This window comes from Stomoxys calcitrans, chromosome 5, assembly GCF_963082655.1.
Source record: "Stomoxys calcitrans chromosome 5, idStoCalc2.1, whole genome shotgun sequence".
In the NCBI taxonomy this organism is placed as follows: Eukaryota; Metazoa; Arthropoda; class Insecta; order Diptera; family Muscidae; genus Stomoxys; species Stomoxys calcitrans.
Genome location: NC_081556.1, coordinates 75053159 through 75075094, shown reverse-complemented (window position 1 = coordinate 75075094; position 21936 = coordinate 75053159). Strand labels below are relative to the sequence as shown.

The window sequence follows — 21936 nt, the reverse complement described above, 5'->3', positions numbered from 1 at the left end:
TATTCTGATTTTTTACTTCTCATTTTCATTTGAAATATAAGGGTTGGCATACTATTCTGCTTACGGAATAGCCGCTGAAGTTTTTAGTTGTTCCGCGAGCGGAATTTGACAGCAATCAAATGTTTTTTTTTCCATAACGAAACACGTTTCTTTATCTGCACTTATTGTTTTCACTATTTTATATATTTATATTTTATATATTTTTTCTCAAATGAATAATGAAAAACGAACCATTGAAACCAATAAAAAACAAAAATGATACCGGCAAGAGCTTCAAGTGTTGCCATTTTAATGGCTTTTTGCCATTTTCCTCACTATAAACCTACTTTCAGACATTGTTTCGCCGACGATTTTTTATATGAAGTTTGACAGCTTGAAAAGCTAAACAGCTAAAGTGATAGTATCCATGCTATCGATATTTTTGTTATTAGAAACATCAAAAGTTGCTATTATCGATAGTTTGCCAACGCGACTTGTACTTGACATTTATGGATTTATGTCCTCCATTGAACTAAAATGACATACTGCAGCGCCATCTATATGTTATTTTATACATTTATTCCAATCGACATGGAGTAATACTTCCATCTATGTTTCGATGATGCACATTGCTTCCGTGCTTTACATATAGATGTCGTACGACAAATACGTCTAAAAGTTTTCATAGCCTCCAGCCCGATTATTAAGAAATTGAGAAAAAAATGTATTATATACAGTGCTTTATGTTCTCAAGCAATTAGTATCAAAAATTTGCCCATGAACATCCCATTAAGGAACATTGGGAATACTTTTTCTCTAATATAAATGAGTGCTGCCTTTTTATTGCAAATTCCGAACGGTATGCGGCAGTGCCACACTTCTTTGGAGAGAAATTTTTACATGGTTTCTGATGACGCCAGCGGTAAGGCTGAAACTATATTCGCTTTTCGCTATATTTTTGCCGATCTGTTTTTTTTGATAATAGATTTTAAAGCATTACTTATGGTAAAATTTTAATAAAATGTTTATTTTATCATTGTTATTTGTGCAGTGTTTCAAAAAAGGAATCGTTAAAAATGGGTTTCCAACGGTGATAACGAACATTGTACCAGCCATTTGGAGGGGAAACCCTCAGATCAAAGTTTTAAGCTCAATGACAAGGGACTGCTTTTTATTGCCGATTTATAGCAATGTATTCATAGTTATAAATCGGCAATAAAAAGCTCCCAAATAAACCAATCTCCCGATATTATCTCTTAAGCCTATAGAGCGCACAATTCGTATCCGATTCGGCTGAAATTTCGTACAACCTAACTTATGACCTCCAATAACCATAGTAAAGGTCTGCACAAGCATTATTGTAAGAATGTGACAGCATGCCATTGTCCATCGAACATCGAACTCTTCTTTGGTTTTACTTAATTTTTCATACTTATCTTCTAATTTTATATTTTTTTTGGCACAGAACATGTTTTTCAACAATATGGACATGTGACGCTTGCACCTTTGTTTTCACCAATACCATTACAATGACCATGCATCAGATGTTCCACGTAAACGGGCCATTACCCAGTTATCCAGCCAGTAATCAGATGACACGATCATCTAGTTCAGTAGTTAACTTTAAAAGTCAAAATGATCGTACTTCTTGATTGCGAGGAAGAATTTGTGCCACTTAAAAATTCACATGCCACTGATAGATTCGCAAGCCAAGTAGTAGAATTCAGTAGTGTTATAACGAAAACCGTTTAGTTAAAAAGCGATAACAGAAAATTTAACTAATTTGGTTTTCAGTAGCCTCTTTTAACGATAATCGACATCGTTAAAATCACCTGTTTTCGCTAACGAAACAAAATTCGTTAACTAAACGACAGACAATTATTTTGTGCTTACTTTAACGAAATACACGAAGATAATTATTTGAGATGGCTTTAATAACAATAAACGCGCCTTTTATGGGCCCAAAACGTAACATCGAGAGATCGGTCTAAAATGGCAGCTATATCCAAATCTGGAGCAAATTGAAGAAGGATATCGAAGGGCCTAACACAACTCACTGTCCCAAATTTCGGCGACATTGGACAATAAATGCGCCTTTTATGGCCCCAAAACCTAAAACCAAGAGATCGGGTTTTATGACAGCTATATCCAAATCTGGACCGATCTGTGCCATATTGTAGAAGTATGTGAAGTGGCTTAAGCTTAACTCACTGTCTCAAATTTCAGTGACATCGGACAATAAACGCGCCAATCCTTAAATCCAGAAATCGGTCTGTATGGCAGCTATATCCATATCTGGACCGATCTGGGCCAAATTGGAGAAGGATGTCGAAGGGCCTAACACAACTCCCTGTCCAAAATTTCAGCAAAATCGGAGAATATATGTGTGGCTTTTATGGGCCTAAGACCCTAAATCGGGGGATCGGTCTATATGGCGGCTGTATCCAAATCTGGACCGATACGGGCCAAATTAACGGAGGATGCGAAGGGCCTAACGCAACTCACTGTCCCAAATTTCAGCAAAATCAAAAAAAAAAAAAAATATATGGCAGCTATAACCAAATCCGGGCCGATCTGGGACAAATTAAAGAAGAATGTCGAAGGCCCTAACACAAGTCACTGTCCCAAACTTCAGCAAAATCGGATAATAAATCTATCTTTTATGGGCCTAAGACTTAAAATCGAAGGATCAGTCTATATGGCAGCTATATTCAAATCTGGACCGATCTGGGCCAAATTGAAGAAGGACGCCGAAGAGCCTAACACAACTCAGTCTCTTTCAAATTTCAGTGACATCGGACAATAAATACGCCTTTTATGGCCCCAAAACCTAAAACTGAGAGATCGGTCTATATGAAAGCTATAACCAAAATCTGCACCGATCTGTGCCATATTGCAGAAGTATGTGAAGTGGCTTAACTTAACTCACTCTCCCAAATTTCGGCGACATCGGACAATAAATGCGCCTTTTATGGGCCCAAAACCTTACATCGAGATGTCGGTCTATATGGCAACTACAATATATCCAAATCTGAACTGATCTGAGCCAAATTGAAGAAAAATGTTGAAGAGCCTAACACAACTCAGTCTCTATCAAATTTCAGTGACATCGGACAATAAATACGCCTTTTATGGCCCCAAAACCTAAAACTGAGAGATCGGTCTATATGACAGCTATATCCAAAATCTGAACCGATCTGTGCCATATTGCAGAAGTATGTGAAGTGGCTTAACTTAACTTACTGTCCCAAATTTCGGCGACATCGGACAATAAATGCGCCTTTTATGGGCCCAAAACCTTACATCGAGAAGTCGGTCTATATGGCAACTATTGAACTGATTATCTGAACTAATTTGATTTATACCCGCCTCCTTTGGTGGTGGGTATAAAAAATAAATTAAATTAATATATATTAAGACCAATTACGAGAATATTCGAATCAAATGAAAGGTATTTAAGATTAGAAAACTTTTCTGATGTACAATTGTCGGACCAAGTGTTTGGGGGCGCACTGTACCCAAACAGGAAAAATTTACGACCATAGCACATAGACCCATAGGGTCTTAAATGATAGGTCTTTGGGAGTAAAGCACGAATCCGAAATCAATATGCGGAAAAAAGTGTCTATGGGGCCACCCCACCCCCACCACCAACCAAATAGGACATACTTGCTGACAATTGCAATTTTGGGCTCAAATAAGAGGTATTTTAGAGTAGAACACAAATGTGATATTTATTTCAGGGTCAAGACACTAAGTAGCCTTCCAATCCCCCAAACCGGTTTTTAGCGCCCATACCCTGAGCAATAAAGATTATATAGAATTCAGATAGAGGCATTTCTATTGTTATACTCTTAGCCAAGCGATATACATTTACTATTTTCGTAGCATGGCATAAAATATATGTTCAAATGATAACTTTGTTCCATATAAAGTAAAAGACGGCTTAGCGGAGCTGGCCCTGTCCAGCTAGTAGTAAATAAAATTGCAATATGTTTAATGTTAAATGAGAAACTGAAGAGAAGAGCTTCATAAGATTTGATAATACAAGAGAAAACTAGGGTTCTTACCAAACTTACAAATTGTCTGAAATTTTATTGAGAATAATCTTAAGTGAAGATATTTAGGTCTTTAGCATTAGGTGAACACCAGAACGCTATCTGGGTAAAGCATACTCGCATAAAGAGTTACAATGAAAAGAGGCATATTATTTATTTACAAAGAAGTAAAACAACCGCAAAGTAATATCAACAACTCTTAAACCGCAAACGGCGAAAATGGGTTCTGTATAGAATGAAAAACGGGGCTCCAGATCGAAAGAAATACAACGTTTGAATCAGTTCATATCGGTACGTCGAGCAAATATTTTGCTCTCAATAAATAAGTAAAAATAGAAAAATTTTAAAAAATAAAAAAAAAAAATAAAAAAATTGGACGTGTTTCATATACAGCATAACATTAAACAAAAAGTCTGTCGAATTAAGCGTTGAAGTACGTAGTCGTTTATATAATTTGAATATTTTTAATAATCTTGTTTACTAAAAATAAATTCTGAGAAATGCCTCATCAATCTTAGTAGCAAGAGGCGGAAAGAATATAAATAATTCAAACATGAATCAATTCTAGTAGAGTGCATCATCATTTTGTGAGTGTTATATAAAAAACTTTCACTCCCATTACAAATGGGTCTCCTCCACTTGATTCCATCGTTGATCTATCGTATTTGCATAAATCATCCATGGTTTTAAAATCTTCAGCGCGCTTTCCGTGTCTGTTACGAGATTACAATTTTACTTAGGTTATACAGAAGGAAGTTCATAAACCAAATCCATCACTCTGATGTTTTATTCTTTGGTAAATCTTAAAGGTATAAGAGTACCATACCTCCATACATCAAAGAGTCGTTTGGAACTAAAATATACCTTGTAATGGATGCTTCCCGACTGTATAACCATGTGGTCTTTGGCGCATACTCTAAAGACCTAGGACTGAGCAAGTCGACAAGGTTAGCAGATCAGTATTGTGTATCAATGCTATTATGTATGGAACTCGATTTCATCTGCATAGCCACTACGAGCACGCCTGCAGAAGTCCAGACGCTGAACTAAATTTTCAACGGTTTTCAAGCAAAAAAATCCACCGATACTGCTGCAATTTCGCGTTCAATATTCGTACAAAGTTCATCAATCGTCGCAGGCTTGTTGGCGTAGACTCGATGTGGCCCCACAGGAAATAGTCTAACGGCGTCAAATCGCATGACCGGGGCGGCCAACCGACTGAACCATTTCGTGAGATAACACGTTCTCCATATTTGGTTTCCAATAAATTGATTGTGTCATTCGTTGTGTGGCTTGTGGCGCCGTCTTGTATAACCACTTGTTCCATATCATCCAATTGGGACCAAAAATATTGTGTTATCATTGAATGGTAGCGATTCCCAATCTTAAAAACCTGCGGGTCTTGATTATAATGGAAGAAGTACGGCCCAATGACGCCTCCGGCCCATATACCGCACCAAACCGTAATTTTTTCCGGATGCAATGATGACCCATGGATTGCTGTCTGACCAATAACACATATTTTGCTCATTGACGAAGCCATTCAGCCAGAAATGAACCTCATCGCTGAACATGATGGTTTTCAATGAAAACGATGAAGCCAGTGACTCCGAATTTTGGTAGTAAATTTTAATAATATGGCCTCGTTGTTGGCTCCTATATGTTTCCATCATAAAATGCTAACTTTAAGGCCTAAACAGAATGAGAGCGTTGAGGAGCGTCGAGTTATAAAATTTAACTCTGTTAACAAATATCAAAAAAGCAAAAATGTTAACGTTAACGACTAAAAACACTACTTCACGTGTGACAGCATAGAATAACGCTCGTTTTCAAAAGAGCGGAAATGGTCGTTTGCTGTTCCTATCGGTTACTTTTGTAGCGTCCCTACTTAATAACCCTTTATATACAGTGTGCGTCAGGGAAACTTACTTATTTGAAAGGTAAATAAACAAAAGTACTTCAGCTATTGTTTTAGTTCTTTATTTGAGAATACAATATCCCAGTTTTTTCATGTCTTAAAATGACATCGGGTGAATGGCTACTTCCCTTGCGCACACACTGATTAAGGCCACTTTTGAATTTCGGGTCCACTCTGTGCAGCACATCGGGGAGAACGCATAACTGACTCACTCAATCTTTCATTAACTTCTGGAGTTTTGATGGCTCGTTGAAGTCCATTTCTGAGTTTCCACACTCCCGGAATGAGTTAACCCACGACTGAATCCAATTAAAGCCAGGAACGAGTATATGAGGAGGAATTTCAAAGCGAGAGCGGAAGGCACGTTGCTTAGCAACAAGTGCGCGACCGTTAGAAAATATCTCTTGAAGACCCGCTGCTCCCTAGACCAGAGCATCATGACAACTGACTGGAGAGAGAAACAAACTTTAAGACTTTCCCACTGTAGTTCAAAATCGAAAAGGGTACCAAATGGCTAGCGGTGTTACTTTGCAGGTTTAAATGCGTATTTATATGCCAATACAAAACTGCAAACACGTTCTCCTTCATTTACGCCACGTTTACGAAATCATTACCCTCAACAGCCCTAAATGTGAAATTTTATGTGAGACGTGAGAAATATTATGAGCCGTCTATATATTCCCTATTTCAAGACATTTGTGCAAATCTGTTTTACATGCTATGGAACCAAAATTACCATATTGTGTATTATTAACCAACCACCATGGTTGGGGTGTATTAATTATACCCACCACCGAAGGATGGGGGTAAATTCATTTTGTCATTTCGTTTGCAACACATCGAAATATCCATTTCCAAATTTATAAAGTATATATATTCTTGATCGTCGTAAAAATCTAATACGATCTAACCACGTCAGTCCGTTATATTGAGCAGAAACTTTGCACAGACTTGTTTTGTATCCAAAGGCAGGTTAAGTTCGAAGATGGGCAATATCGGACTATATATTGATATAGACCCCATAAAGTCTTAGGCCCATTAAAGCCACATTTACTAGCCGATTTCGGTGAAATTTGAGACAGTGAGTTGTTGTAGACCTCTCGACATCCTTGTTCAATACGGTCCAGATTTGGATATAGACCGATCTCTAGACTTAAGGTCCTGAACCCATAAAAGGCGCATTTACAGTCCGATTTCGCTGAAATTTGGGACAGCAAGCTATTCAACATCCTTGCCTAATTTGGCACAGTTCGGTCTCGATTTAAGGTCTTGGGCCCATAATAGGCGCACTTGTTGTCCGATTTCGCTGAAATTTGGGACAGCAAGCTATTCGACATCTTGTGTTACAGGCACTTTCGTAGTCCCTGCCTTTAAGTCGGACCTCGTCGACCCGAAAGTCTTCGTAGTAACCAAGTTTATTGACGGCAGTCCTCTTGCCTTCACTGCCAAATCGTCTGCTCTTTCATTACCTCTTACCCTCTAAGGCATTGGATCGTGTCTTCTTCAGAGGCTTATAGGGTGTAGGCCTTTGGTGTCGCATAGCTTAATTTTTCGGGCTTGGGTATAAATATCACCCTCGGCTACTGCCAGGCGGATTATTTGCAAGTGCTAGGCACGCTCTAAAAAAAGGGCCAAATGGGGCGCCATATAGTCGACCTCCTTCTAACTTAAATGGTTGGCTTCCTTTACCATGACGTCTACTAACGGTATTATTACCGCTATCGACGTGTTCGTAGAATAGCTTACAGGAGGTACGTTCTGCCGTTTTGATAATCTTGTTATATTCCTTAAGCCGTGCTCTGTTATAAAGTCAGCGGAATTTGTCCCAATGTTGCGAATCTCCCCGGTCATCCAGGGTTTTTCTCGGGCTGATTAAAGCTCAGACATTACTGCCATACAGGAAGTGCGATGGCTCGGGAAGCGCTCCGCAGGAACACAGAATGGTGACGTCCTTGTCTACAGGTTTACTCCGGTGGATGAGAGGCTAGGCACAATCCGTATAAAGGCTAAATTCTTCAACATCAATTATATTTACACCCATGTCCCGACGGAAGACAAGGACGACCAGACCAGGGATATTTTTTACGAGCGCCTAGAAAGATAATATGACCGCTGTGCCGCCAATGATATTAAAATCGTTCTGGAAGACTTTAATGCGAAAATAGGGAAGGTATATATCTTCGGCCCAACAGTTACAAAATTTTATCAAATTAATATGGTAGTTAGCAGTACCCGATTCCAACATCGAAGGATTAACATGACCACATGGCTGTCACCCGATTAAAACACGAAAAATCAAATAGATCATGTTGTGATAAACGGAAGGCACTGAACCAGCGTGTAAGACGTACGATCGATCCATGGGCCAAACATCGATTCGGATCATTACCTTGTTGCAGCAAAGGTTCGCACCCGTCTTAGTGTGGTGAGAAACGTACAATCTGACACTGCACGAAAGCCGGACATTGAAAACTGCAAACACAATAGATAGCAACGGCATACTTCACTAGACTGACCCAACTGCTTGATGGAAGCACTACTTCTCCCGATGATATAACATCGCAGTGACAATTCATTGCCGACTCTATGGAAATGGCGCGAAGTCCATACTTGGGTACAGGAAGCCTTCCCCAAAGAATCCATGATATGACCAAGAGTGTTGAAATGCTACTGAAACCAAGAATGCGGCATACAGAGCGACCCTGCAATCAGTAGCATCGTGCCAGATGAAGGAGAGGTATTGGGAGAAAAGTAGGGAGGAGAAAAGTGTATTTCGCCGAAAGGAAATGAAAATGCATGAGTTTGAGCGAATTAAGATGTACAGGAGTCAGAATGAAGCCCGGATACTATACCAAAGAATTAAACATCAAACTGATGGCTTTGGTGTAGGTACATCCTCCTGCAGAGACAAAGAAGGAAATCTGGTAACTGACACAGATAGCATGCTGAGGATATGGAAATAACATTTTACCCAACTGCTAGTGTCCGGCGATGGCGGCGAAGTGAATACCGCAGAACCAATCCCTGATGATGGTATATAATGTTTACCTCCTAGTCAGAATGAGGGCACAATCTGGCTAGAAGAATGCATACCCGATGATTAGAAACTCAGCATACCATGTCGCGTACACAAGAAAGGAGACAGGACGGAATGTGCCAACTACTGGGGAATAAGTCTCCTCCCCATTGCATACAAGATACTCTCGAGCGTACTGTGGAAATATTACAATCTAAAGTCAAGGAGGTTATTGGGCTGTAGACCAGATATTCGCACTACCCCAAATCCTGGAAAAGACCCGAGAAGGACAAATCAACACCTACCATCTCTTTGTTGATAACAAAGCCGCATTCGTTAGCCCTATACGTTCGAAGGTATTTCAAACCATGTCTGAGTTTGGTGGCCTTGGGGAACCACAAGTTTGAGATAGTCAGTACATTTATCTATCTCGGCACCGCCGTAACCGAAACGAACGACACTTGTTTTTAAATAAAGCGAATAAAGTATGGCTAACAGATGCTACTTTGGATTAAATAGACAGTTTAGAAACAAGGCCACCTCTCAACAGACGAAGATCATACTATACAAGACACTGATACTGCCCTTGTTGTTATATGGTTCAGAGGTATGGGTGAAATCAGATGAGGTAATGCTTGGATTATTTGAGAAAAAGATTCTTTGCAAAAAGTATGGACCAGCTTTCGTTAATGGAGAATATAGGCGTTGTATGAATCACGAGCTGTATGACGATAGCATAGTTACACGTATCAAAATACAGCGGTTGCGTTGGCTAGTTCATGTTGTCAGAATCAGAAGCTCCAGCAAAAAGTCTTTTCAAGGCAATTACGGTGGTACACGCAAACTGAGACGATCCGATGCAAAGATCATGTGGTGGGGAACACCTCGATACTTGGTGTCATAGATTATAGAAGGAGAGCAGAAGATTGAGGCCCTTGGAACGCTATTCTACCATCGCCTATTGGGGCAAATGTTCTGTCATAGCCAAATAAAGTAAAGAATGTAAAATAGGTGATTAAAGCGCGTATCGAAAAACCCCGCTATTGCAGTCGTAATCCAGTTGACATTGTCGTCATTGTTGTCAATGTAAGTTGCACAGGTAACATGTGGTTACCATGGAAGCAATATAGTCGTGTGGAAAACAAGTCCATCAATACAAATGCAAAGACATGCGTTGAAAAGATCATCTGGTGTGAAAGGTGTCAAACTTGGTTTACCTACTTACATCGTAAAGACGTTTTCGCGGTATATTCGATGTAAGTACGACCTACCAATGCATGGCCCTTGAAACCTCCATACCTAATGGGCTAAATTTGTCCCACAGTGGTAGGTGTGTTGTGATCTCTGGATTGCAAAGGAAATCTTCGATTAATAAGCTCTTCTCGAAAAATATTTGAACGATAATTTTAGTTTATATTGAACCACATTTGGATATAGCTGCCTTATAGACCAATCTGCCGGGTCTAACTAACTAACTGCCTAACTGCCGCTTGTATTGCCCGAATTCGCTGAATTGGTGAGTTGAACTAGAGTACGCAATACATCAAGCGAATATGATCCAGAAAGAACGCTATTAAGATATACCTGCCATATTTATATGCCGATTTCCCGATTTAGAGCCTTAGGATCATAAAAGTTGTATTTATTGCATGATTTCGCTGAAATTCGCAACAAAGAGTCTCATTAGAACGCTCGAGATCTACACCGAATATGGTCTATATGGGACCATATTAAAATATAGCTACCATATAGACCGATCTTTCTATCTTAGGGTTTTAAGCCTATAAAATACTAGGGGTTTAAGTCCGTAAGAAGCCCACTCAGTATTTGGTACTGTTAGTTTTATTAAACCTCTCGAAACCCATACAGAGTATGGTTGAGATCGAATAATATTTGGTATAGCTGCCATATATCCCGATATTCCGATTTAAGGCCATGGGCTCAAAATCGTCTCTTGTACTACTCAATATTAACAAATTCAGAGTAATATATAAGTAGTTTTGGTCGCCTCAACATTCTTACACGATATAGACCGATTCACCGGAAAACCTTATCTATTGGATAAAATGCTTACCTTGGTAGTTGGTATTCAATGTTCGGCATGACTTAATTTTATTACAGTACATTTATTAATTTTTTGTATTATTTATTTTGAAGGTACCCTATTTCAAATGAGTTTTTCATGTTCCAGCTTGTCATGTATGAAAACAAACGAAATTTCTGCCATGTAAGTACTACCTTCTCATTAGGGTGGCATGTTCATTCATTTACAATGCATTTTCCACGCTAGAAAAGTATTAGCCTTTGGCAATATGCTGATAAATTACTCGGCCACGTTAGAAGATCCAAAAGTGTTGGACCGTCATAGATTAAGTCTTAACACAAGAGTGGAGATGAACATGGACCGATTCAGCGAAGTAACGTCCGATTTAAATATAAACGAGTAAGTAATTTTTTATGCGAAATAATAAGTCACTAAACCAATTTTTTGAACCTTGAGCAGTTAATTTTTCACAGGTTCTGCAAAAATCTATATGCACTTAGAACGATTTTCTAATCAGACACACAGAAAAACTAAGAATCTCATTTCGGTTAAGAAATGTGTACATTTAAATGAAAGATTCACTCAACTCGGGTCTATATATAACATTTTAATTCAAGCGCGTTGGCAACTCTGTAAACCAAATTATTTGAAAATTGTTCTTTAATTTGAATAAGATTTTATTTTTTTTATGGAATAATCTAATTGATCGTGGACACCGTCTCTGTGAGGATAATGTAGAAGTTATTTATACATAACCTGATAAGGCTCTCATATAAACCGAAATCCCGATTTGATATCTTGAGCCCCCAGAAGCCGCAATTTTTACACGATTGGGCTGAAATTTTGTAAATTGTATTTTGGTACGACTTCCAACTTAGATCTTCCGATACAAAGGTAACATCTATTACCTCTTGTCTGTTACTGGTAATAAAGGTTGGTTTATTCCCTTTATTAAAAGTCGCCAGATTGCAACTTATATTATACTAGCTGACCCGGGCCCGCTCCGCTGCGCCTTCTTTTACTTTATATGGAACAAAAGTTTCCTTGGAATATTTATTTTCGAAGATCTTTTAGTGAAATACCATGCTAACTTGACTAAGAGTTTAACAATATAAGTGCCTTTATCTGAATCCCATATGATCTTTAATGATCTACGAATTTAAGTTTGGATGCAAGGTGTACTCCATTCTTAAAATACTTCATTTCAGCCCGATATTCCCATGATTTCTGATTTAGTGGTGTTTTCGGGGGAGAGGTGGTCCCCCAGATACTTGCCCTGAAAAAATATCAGCATCATGCTCTTCTCTCAAATACCATTTATTTAAACCCCATATTGCCATTGGCTTAAGAGGAGTATACAGGATGAAGCGTCCCCCAAACACATGGACACAAAACAGGTTATCAAATTCGTTTTCTAATCTCAAATACCTTTCATTTGAGCCACATATTGGCATGGTCGAAATTTTTTTTGCTTTGAGGGTGATTTGGGAAAGAGGTGATGCCCTAAATACATGGTCCTACATTTGGATATCAAATTCGTATTCTACTCCCAAATACCTTTATTTGAGCCCCATTTTGTAATGGTCACTAAAAAATTGCTGCTTGTGGGGTATTTTGGGAAAGGGGTAGACCCCCAGATAATTGGTCACGAAAATGGGTGTTAATTCTTGGTCTATACCTCCAATACCTTTCATTTAAGCTCCACATTGACATGGTCGTTAAATATCGCCGATTTAGGGGTGTTTTGGGGATTGGGGTAATCCCCCAAAAAACACTAAGCCCGGAAAATATATCAGCAACGTGCTCTATTCTCATATATCTAAATATCATTTATTTGAACCCCATATTGCCATTGCCCTCAAAATTGGATATCAAATTCTTTTTCTAATCTCACTTAAACTCCTTATTGCAAAAGTCAGCAAATATGTCCGGTTTGGGGTATTGGCCCTAAAAATTATGAATATTTAGTTCCACTCTCTTTAAGACCCAAATTGTCTTGGTGAGCAAATACGTCCTATTTGGGGGTTGTTATGGTGGTGGGACGTCCGCTAGACAGTTGGCACCTAATGTTGATATCATATACGTGGTCTACTACCACGTACCTTTAATTTGAGTCCCATATTTCCATAGTTGGCAAAAATGACGGGCTTGGGGGGTGTTTTTGGGGATGCGCGGACACTCAGTGAGTTGGCCTTCAAAATATATATCGGATCCACTTTAAAAACCCTCTTATTGCAATAGTCAGAAAATACTTACTATTTGGGTGGTGTTCTGGGGGTGGCGTGGCCCCGTAGACACTATTCCCGAATATTGATATCAAAGTCGTGCTTTACTCGCAAATACCTTTCATTTGAGCCCCATATTGCTTTGGTCGTAAATTTGTCCCCTTTGGGGGATGTTTTTTGTGAGAGGCGGCCCCCCAAACACTTGGTCCCATATTTGGATATCAGATTTGAATTCTACACACAAATACCTTTTATTTAAGCTCCATATTCCCATGGTCAGTAAATAAGTCCAGTTTGGGGAGTGTTTTGGACAAGGGGTGGACCCCTAGAAACGTGGTCCCACATTTGGATATGAGATTCGTATTCTACTAGCAAATACCTTTCATTTGAGTCCCATATTGCCATGGTTGGTAAATATGTCCCATTTAGGGGTGTTTTGGGGCTTGGGGTGGTCCCCCTAGAATTTGGTCCGACAATTGGATATCAGATACGTTTTCTGATCCCAAATACCTTTCATTTGGGTCCCATATTGTCGTAATTGGTCAAAATATATGTTTGGTAGGTTTTAGGGTAAGGAAGTAGGTACCCCATCCGAAATTTGGATACCAATTTTTTATTTTTGGGGTACTATATGAGAGCACACAAAATCTCGCTTAAATCGCACCACCCATCTCCGGATGTGGCGTTTCTGAAAATTTGGGTTAGGAGGAGGGTCCGCCCCCCCCTTGAGATATCAAAAAATTTAGTACCCTATTTTCACCACGGGGTCATTATGCACCATCTGTGAAAATTTCAAGAAAATCGGTTCAGTCGTTTCTGAGTCTATAAGGAACACACGAACATACAAACAAACAAACAAACACAAATTGATTTATATATATATATATATATATATATATATATATATATATATATATATATATATATATATATATATATATATATATATATATATATATATATATATATTGTCTTGTCTTGCCGATATCGGCACTTCCCCATACCTGGTGATGTGCATTAGCATCACTTCCTATAATGAAGCTCTTTTTCCCTGCAGAAACAGCTTTAACCAGCAACTTGAGGCATGAAGGTCACATCTCTGAATCCTGTGTCATATATAAGAAAGTCATCCAGTAATGAGACTCATTTATTTCATGGCTGGCTACTACTGAATCTTCAGTGCTAAGCGACGGAAGAAGAAAACTAAGAGGACTACTCTTTGCAAGAATACATGCTTTGTGTCTACCATTCCCCGTACCCTTGAGTGGTTTAAATACAGGAATTCTTAGTCCACACACCATTCCTCCAGACACCCATGGCTCAAATCCTCTTGCCATCAGAAGGATCTTTAGTGCCGGCGAAGCTGCCTTACACTGGTAGAGATTTATCTGCAGAAACCGGACCAAAGACTGGATTCAGAATTTCCAACATTTGCGGTAGCCTCGTCTTTTGAGTCCGCTAGAAGATCATACTCACAAGATTTGTTTGATCTTGTCATGATTGCTTTCAACATCTAGGGGTAGTTAAAACAGCAGTGGAAAACAATATTTCTCAGGCTACGGAACACTTACGGTGTGGACGATGCCTTCTTAGACGCTTCACTAGCTGCTATGTTGAAGTACCTTTTGAGTTTTGTCCTTCTCCGCTGGCGCACACCTTGAGCCCAATCCAACCGGATAACCCAACCACATAGGGCTTGTCGGGTCCCGTTTCGACGCCTTTCTCTTCAGTTTTTATTGTGGCAGGGGGACTACATCCAGACTTTAGAGATGTGGTCGATAGTTCTTCAGACAATTGTTCCGCAAAAACTGCTGAGTTGTTTCCTCATTACCCCACCGCTTTTATAGACCTTCAACTTGTTAAATCCGTAGGACATCCCTGGAAGGAAGGGAAGAGGTTTCCGATCGGATAACTGAGATGAACCTTGAAGGCGAGTGCGAGGCACTGCTGCCATCGGCACAGTCAGTCTTGGATTGACGGAACCCTAGTATTGCCATCTGGAAGATCATGTTATACGGATGGATCAAAGCAAAAGGACAGAATGGGCCTGGGAGTCTACATTGAGAACCCAGGGACTGAGATCTGTTTTAGACTGCCTGACCATAATTCGGTCCTGCAGGCGGAAATCCGAGCGATCACGGAATGCGTGAAGTGGTGTGGTGCTAACGCCATAAATTGCCATAAAGGCAATAACAACCAGGACGGTAAGGTCACGAACAGTCTTGCAGTGTAGGAAGGAGATTAACGTCTTCTCTGAGGATGGCAAAATCCGCTTCGTCTGGGTTCCGGGCCATAACGGAGAAAGGGAAACAGACACGGATCATTAACAGCCTAATGGATAACACTAGCCTTGAGTGACTTAAACGTTCGCTCCACTTAACGGTTTAAACAAGAATTCAAAATCAGTGTTTAGTTTGATATAGCTTACATAAAAACCGATCTACGGAGTTGACATCCTGAGACCTAGCAAATCGCAACTGTAATTCGATTTGGCTGAAATTTTGTACGCAGTGTTCTGTTACGACTTCCAACTGCCTAGCCATATACGGTACAAATCGGTCTATAACCTGATGCAGCTTCTATATAAACATGCCTCCGGAGTAGACATCATGAGCCCCTGGAAATCACAGTTGTCCGATTGGGCTGAAATTTTGCACGTGGTGTTTTGTTATGACTTCCAACCTCCATGATCTAAAACCAAATAAGCCGATCTCCCAATTAGCCTTCACCGGCCCGGAAGAATTAATTACTGCCTGGTTTGACAGAAATGTACCAAATTTCTGTACTTTTAACTAATTGCATTTTGTGTAAACTTGTAACTGAATACATGGTGGTGGGTTCTCAAGATTCGGCTCGGCCTCACTTGGCAGGTTTTTTACTTGTTCGTTCACATCCTGATTTTATGTGCTTCTCGTGACTAGAATCAATACCCAGCGAGATCATCAAAAAAATTTGAGCTAGGGTTGTCATCTCTAGTGTTGGTGACATTTGTGAGGTAATTACCTTAGATGGCCAGCCGTGTAAATTTCTGTGTTTTACACCGTTTGGCCTCTGCAACAAAAAGGAGATCTTTGTCATTGAGCTTAAACTTGTATGACACCACTCATTCATATGAGAAAAGTAACTAACCCTGTTTCTTAATGGAATGTTATTGGACAAGTTTGCATTGGTACACGCTTTCAATATTAAATTTTTCACAGTAAATTAGTTTATTTAAAAATTATTATTACTTAAATTATCATATATTATGGAGCGATAAATCAATAAATACCACTATTCCGTTATTCGATGTTCTTGTTATTATACCCACCACCGAAGGATGGGGGTATATTCATTTTGTCATTCCGTTTGCAACACATCGAAATATCCATTTCCGATCCTATAAAGTATATATATTCTTGATCGGCGTAAAAATCTAAGACGATCTAGACATGTCCGTCCGTCTCTCCGTCTGTCTGTTGAAATCACGCTACAGTCTTCAAAAATAGAGATATTGAGCTGAAACTTTGCACAGATTCTTTTTTTTTGTCCATAAGCAGGTTAAGTTCGAAGATGGGCTATATCGGACTATATCTTCATATAGCCCCCATATAGACCGATCCGCCGATTTTGGGTTTTAGACCAGTAAAAGCCACATTTATTATCCGATTTTGCTGAAATTGGGAACAGTGAGTTGTGTTAGGCCCTTCGACATCTATCGTCAATTTGGCTCAGATCGGTTCAGAATTGGATATAGCTGCGATATAGACCGATCCTCCGATTAAGGGTCTAAGGCCCATAAAAGCGGCATTTATTATCCGATTTTGGTGAAATCTGGGTCAGTGAGTTGTGTTAGGCTCTTCAAAATTCTTCTGCAATTTCACTCAGATCGGTCCAGATTTGGATATAGCTACCATATGGACCGATCTCTCGATTTAATGTTTTGGGCCCATAAAAGGCGAAATTTTTGTCCGATGTTGCCGAAATTTTGGGACGGAGAGTTAAGTTAAGCCCCTTGACATACTTCTGCATTTTGGCACAGATCGATAAAAATTTGCATATAGCTGCCATATAGACCGATATCTCAACCTAAAGGCTTGGCCCCAAAAAAGGCGCATATATAATCCGATTTAACTGAAATTTGAAACATTGAATTATATTAGGCTTTTCGACATCCGTTTCGTATATGGTTCAGATCGATTTATTTAGATACTTAAAAGACCAATATTTTGTTATACACAATTGAACGATGGCTTGTTCTTATTAGTATATGGTCCAAATCGGATCATATTTCGATATAATTGCTATGGGACATAAGGTATGCAATTTTCACCGGATTTTTATGAAAGGCGGTTTACATATATAACCGAGGTGGTGGGTATCCAAAGTTCGGCCCGGCCGAACTTAACGCCTTTTTACTTGTTTTTTTATTTTTTTAATTAATGATCAATTATATAACTTTTTTTCTATAGTGGTCTTAAAGTTGAACTTGGTGGATCAGCTCTGAATACTACACAGTGCCTCAAGCAGTTGGGTACAGAAACTCTCTTTTTTAGCGCCTGTGGCGATGATCAAGAGTCAAAAATCATCAGCGAACTTATGAAGAAAAATGACATGGATCGCAGGTATTTCAAAGACAGTTTGAAAAACTTTTGCTATATGCTTCAATATTTTGTTTCAGTCATTTCAGAGTGGAGACCGTAACGAATGCTCCCACAGGGAAACGCATATCCTTGTGTCACAATGACGCTCGAGCTCTGTACACAAGCAATGGGGCATCGGCGCAATTCTCAGTAAACTTCTTGCGATTCGTTTTAAATGACGAGGATAACTCTGTCTTGAGGCCAGAAAATCGAGTGCAAATATTTTATATTGAAGGATACTTTATTCCGAATCGTGAACCTGTCACCACTTACATTGTGCGAAATTACATAAAAGGGCGGCGTTATTTAGCCCTTAATTTTTGTTCTGAACAAACGGTACGCCAGAACTTTGATCACTTGCTGTTCATGGTTAGCAGTGCTCACTTGGTATTCGGAACTGAAACGGAGTTTGAGGCATTTTGCCAATGTTGGGGAGCATCTAACATAAGGGAGTTGGCCGAAGGTCTGGTCAAGAAGAAAGAGTCTCCCATCATATTTGTCATAAACAAAGGCTGCGAGGGTGTGGAATTGATAAGCAACTATTTTCGAGAAGGCTGTGCCCCCGGCCCATTGACTTTTCAATCATTCCGCATGCCCTATAGCGAGGAGGCTGAAGATTTGAAAGGGACAGGCGATGTGTTTGTCGCCGGTTTCTTGCATGCCTGGTTGCAGAAACGTGAACTGAGTCAATGTGTTCGAATTGGTTGCTTTTATGCCATTAACGGCGTTAAATCGGCATCGAAAAGAAATGTGAATACATTATAAGCTATAAAATCTAAAATGTCTGAATTAGGCTGAATAACAAGAAATTAAAATAATGCCAAAATAAACTAACTCCGAAAATGTTTGTAACCAAATTTTGCAATAGTTGTTATGCATATTCAAGGAAAGATTCTAAATTAAATAGTCACATATAATAAATATAAATATTCTCACTGCAAATAATCGCATTTTAGATGGAACTTTTTGAGAAGTACAGTGGAGTGCAGAAATGAATATATGTTTCAATATCCGTATGTGTTTAGCCAATTAAATATTAACCATTGGGCAAAATCTAATTATATTTTTATTATACCCACCACCGAAGGATGGGGTATATTCATTTTGTCATTCCGTTTGCAACACATCGAAATATCCATTTCCGACCCTATAAAGTATAAATATTCTTGATCAGCGTAAAAATCTAAGACAATCTAGAACTGTCCGTCTGTCTGTTGAAATCACGCTACAGTCTTCAAAAATAGAGATATTGAGCTGAAACTTTGCACAGATTCTTTTTTTTTGTCCATAAGCAGGTTAAGTTCGAAGATGGGCTATATCGGACTATATCTTCATATAGCCCCCATATAGACCGATCCGCCGATTTTGGGTTTTAGACCAGTAAAAGCCACATTTATTATCCGATTTTGCTGAAATTGGGAACAGTGAGTTGTGTTAGGCCCTTCGACATCTATCGTCAATTTGGCTCAGATCGGTTCAGAATTGGATATAGCTGCGATATAGACCGATCCTCCGATTAAGGGTCTAAGGCCCATAAAAGCGGCATTTATTATCCGATTTTGGTGAAATCTGGGTCAGTGAGTTGTGTTAGGCTCTTCAAAATTCTTCTGCAATTTCACTCAGATCGGTCCAGATTTGGATATAGCTACCATATGGACCGATCTCTCGATTTAATGTTTTGGGCCCATAAAAGGCGAAATTTTTGTCCGATGTTGCCGAAATTTTGGGACGGAGAGTTAAGTTAAGCCCCTTGACATACTTCTGCATTTTGGCACAGATCGATAAAAATTTGCATATAGCTGCCATATAGACCGATATCTCAACCTAAAGGCTTGGCCCCAAAAAAGGCGCATATATAATCCGATTTAACTGAAATTTGAAACATTGAATTATATTAGGCTTTTCGACATCCGTTTCGTATATGGTTCAGATCGATTTATTTAGATACTTAAAAGACCAATATTTTGTTATACACAATTGAACGATGGCTTGTTCTTATTAGTATATGGTCCAAATCGGATCATATTTCGATATAATTGCTATGGGACATAAGGTATGCAATTTTCACCGGATTTTGATGAAAGGCGGTTTACATATATAACCGAGGTGGTGGGTATCCAAAGTTCGGCCCGGCCGAACTTAACGCCTTTTTACTTGTTTTTTTATTTTTTTAATTAATGATCAATTATATAACTTTTTTTTCTATAGTGGTCTTAAAGTTGAACTTGGTGGATCAGCTCTGAATACTACACAGTGCCTCAAGCAGTTGGGTACAGAAACTCTCTTTTTTAGCGCCTGTGGCGATGATCAAGAGTCAAAAATCATCAGCGAACTTATGAAGAAAAATGACATGGATCGCAGGTATTTCAAAGACAGTTTGAAAAACTTTTGCTATATGCTTCAATATTTTGTTTCAGTCATTTCAGAGTGGAGACCGTAACGAATGCTCCCACAGGGAAACGCATATCCTTGTGTCACAATGACGCTCGAGCTCTGTACACAAGCAATGGGGCATCGGCGCAATTCTCAGTAAACTTCTTGCGATTCGTTTTAAATGACGAGGATAACTCTGTCTTGAGGCCAGAAAATAGAGTGCAAATATTTTATATTGAAGGATACTTTATTCCGAATCGTGAACCTGTCACCACTTACATTGTGCGAAATTACATAAAAGGGCGGCGTTATTTAGCCCTTAATTTTTGTTCTGAACAAACGGTACGCCAGAACTTTGATCACTTGCTGTTCATGGTTAGCAGTGCTCACTTGGTATTCGGAACTGAAACGGAGTTTGAGGCATTTTGCCAATGTTGGGGAGCATCTAACATAAGGGAGTTGGCCGAAGGTCTGGTCAAGAAGAAAGAGTCTCCCATCATATTTGTCATAAACAAAGGCTGCGAGGGTGTGGAATTGATAAGCAACTATTTTCGAGAAGGCTGTGCCCCCGGCCCATTGACTTTTCAATCATTCCGCATGCCCTATAGCGAGGAGGCTGAAGATTTGAAAGGGACAGGCGATGTGTTTGTCGCCGGTTTCTTGCATGCCTGGTTGCAGAAACGTGAACTGAGCCAATGTGTTCGAATTGGTTGCTTTTATGCCATTAATGGCGTTAAATCGGCATCGAAAAGAAATGTGAATACATTATAAGCTATAAAATCTAAAATGTCTGAATTAGGCTGAATAACAAGAAATTAAAATAATGCCAAAATAAACTAACTCCGAAAATGTTTGTAACCAAATTTTGCAATAGTTGTTATGCATATTCAAGGAAAGATTCTAAATTAAATAGTCACATATATTAAATATAAATATTCTCACTGCAAATAATCGCATTTTAGATGGAACTTTTTGAGAAGTACAGTGGAGTGCAGAAATGAATATATGTTTCAATATCCGTATGTGTTTAGCCAATTAAATATTAACCATTGGGCAAAATCTAATTATATTTTTATTATACCCACCACCGAAGGATGGGGTATATTCATTTTGTCATTCCGTTTGCAACACATCGAAATATCCATTTCCGACCCTATAAAGTATAAATATTCTTGATCAGCGTAAAAATCTAAGACAATCTAGAACTGTCCGTCTGTCTGTTGAAATCACGCTACAGTCCTTAAAAATTGAGATATTGAGCTGAAACTTTGCACAGATTCCTTCTTTGTCCATTAGCAGGTTATTTGGCTCAGATTGGTTCAAATTTGGATATAGCTGCCATATAGACCGATCCTCAGATTTAGGGTCTTAGGCCCATAAAAGCCACATTTATTATCCAATTTTACTGAAATTTGGGACAGTGAATTGTGTTAGGCCCTTCGACATCCTCTTCAATTTGGCTCAGATCGGTTCAGATTAGGATATAGCTGCCATATAGACCGATCCTCAGATTTAGGGTCTTAGGCCTATAAAAGCCACATTTATTGTCCGATTTTGCTGAAATTTAGGACAGGGAGTTGTGTTAGGCCTTTCGACATCCTTCGTCAATTTGGTTCAGATCGGTTCAGATTTGGATATAGCTGTCATATAGACAGATCCTCCGATTTAAAGTTTTGAGCCCATAAAAGCCACATTAATTAT

General features: G+C 39.1%; 1 protein-coding gene across 1 annotated transcript; it reads left to right on the top strand.

Moving 5' to 3' along the window:
* The first annotated feature begins 4344 nt into the window (after positions 1-4344).
* LOC106085232 (uncharacterized) lies at positions 4345-21006 on the top strand. Its single transcript, XM_059369818.1, has 7 exons — positions 4345-4470; positions 11129-11198; positions 11262-11414; positions 17692-17844; positions 17901-18500; positions 20071-20223; positions 20280-21006. Exons 2-7 carry the CDS (start codon positions 11143-11145, stop codon positions 21004-21006), a joined length of 1842 nt encoding a protein of 613 aa, XP_059225801.1. The 5' UTR covers positions 4345-4470; positions 11129-11142.
* Positions 21007-21936: the final 930 nt, after the last annotated feature.

What these genes read in the sequence shown, in the direction of transcription:
- LOC106085232 (XM_059369818.1), top strand. Translation starts at nt 11,143, where the DNA reads ATGAGTTTTTCATGTTCCAGCTTGTCATGTATGAAAACAAACGAAATT. An exon ending in TTGAAAGGGACAGGCGATGT is followed by an intron (nt 18,501 to 20,070) that starts GTTTGTCGCCGG and finishes TTTTTTCTATAG; the next exon opens with TGGTCTTAAAGTTGAACTTG. An exon ending in AAAAATGACATGGATCGCAG is followed by an intron (nt 20,224 to 20,279) that starts GTATTTCAAAGA and finishes ATTTTGTTTCAG; the next exon opens with TCATTTCAGAGTGGAGACCG.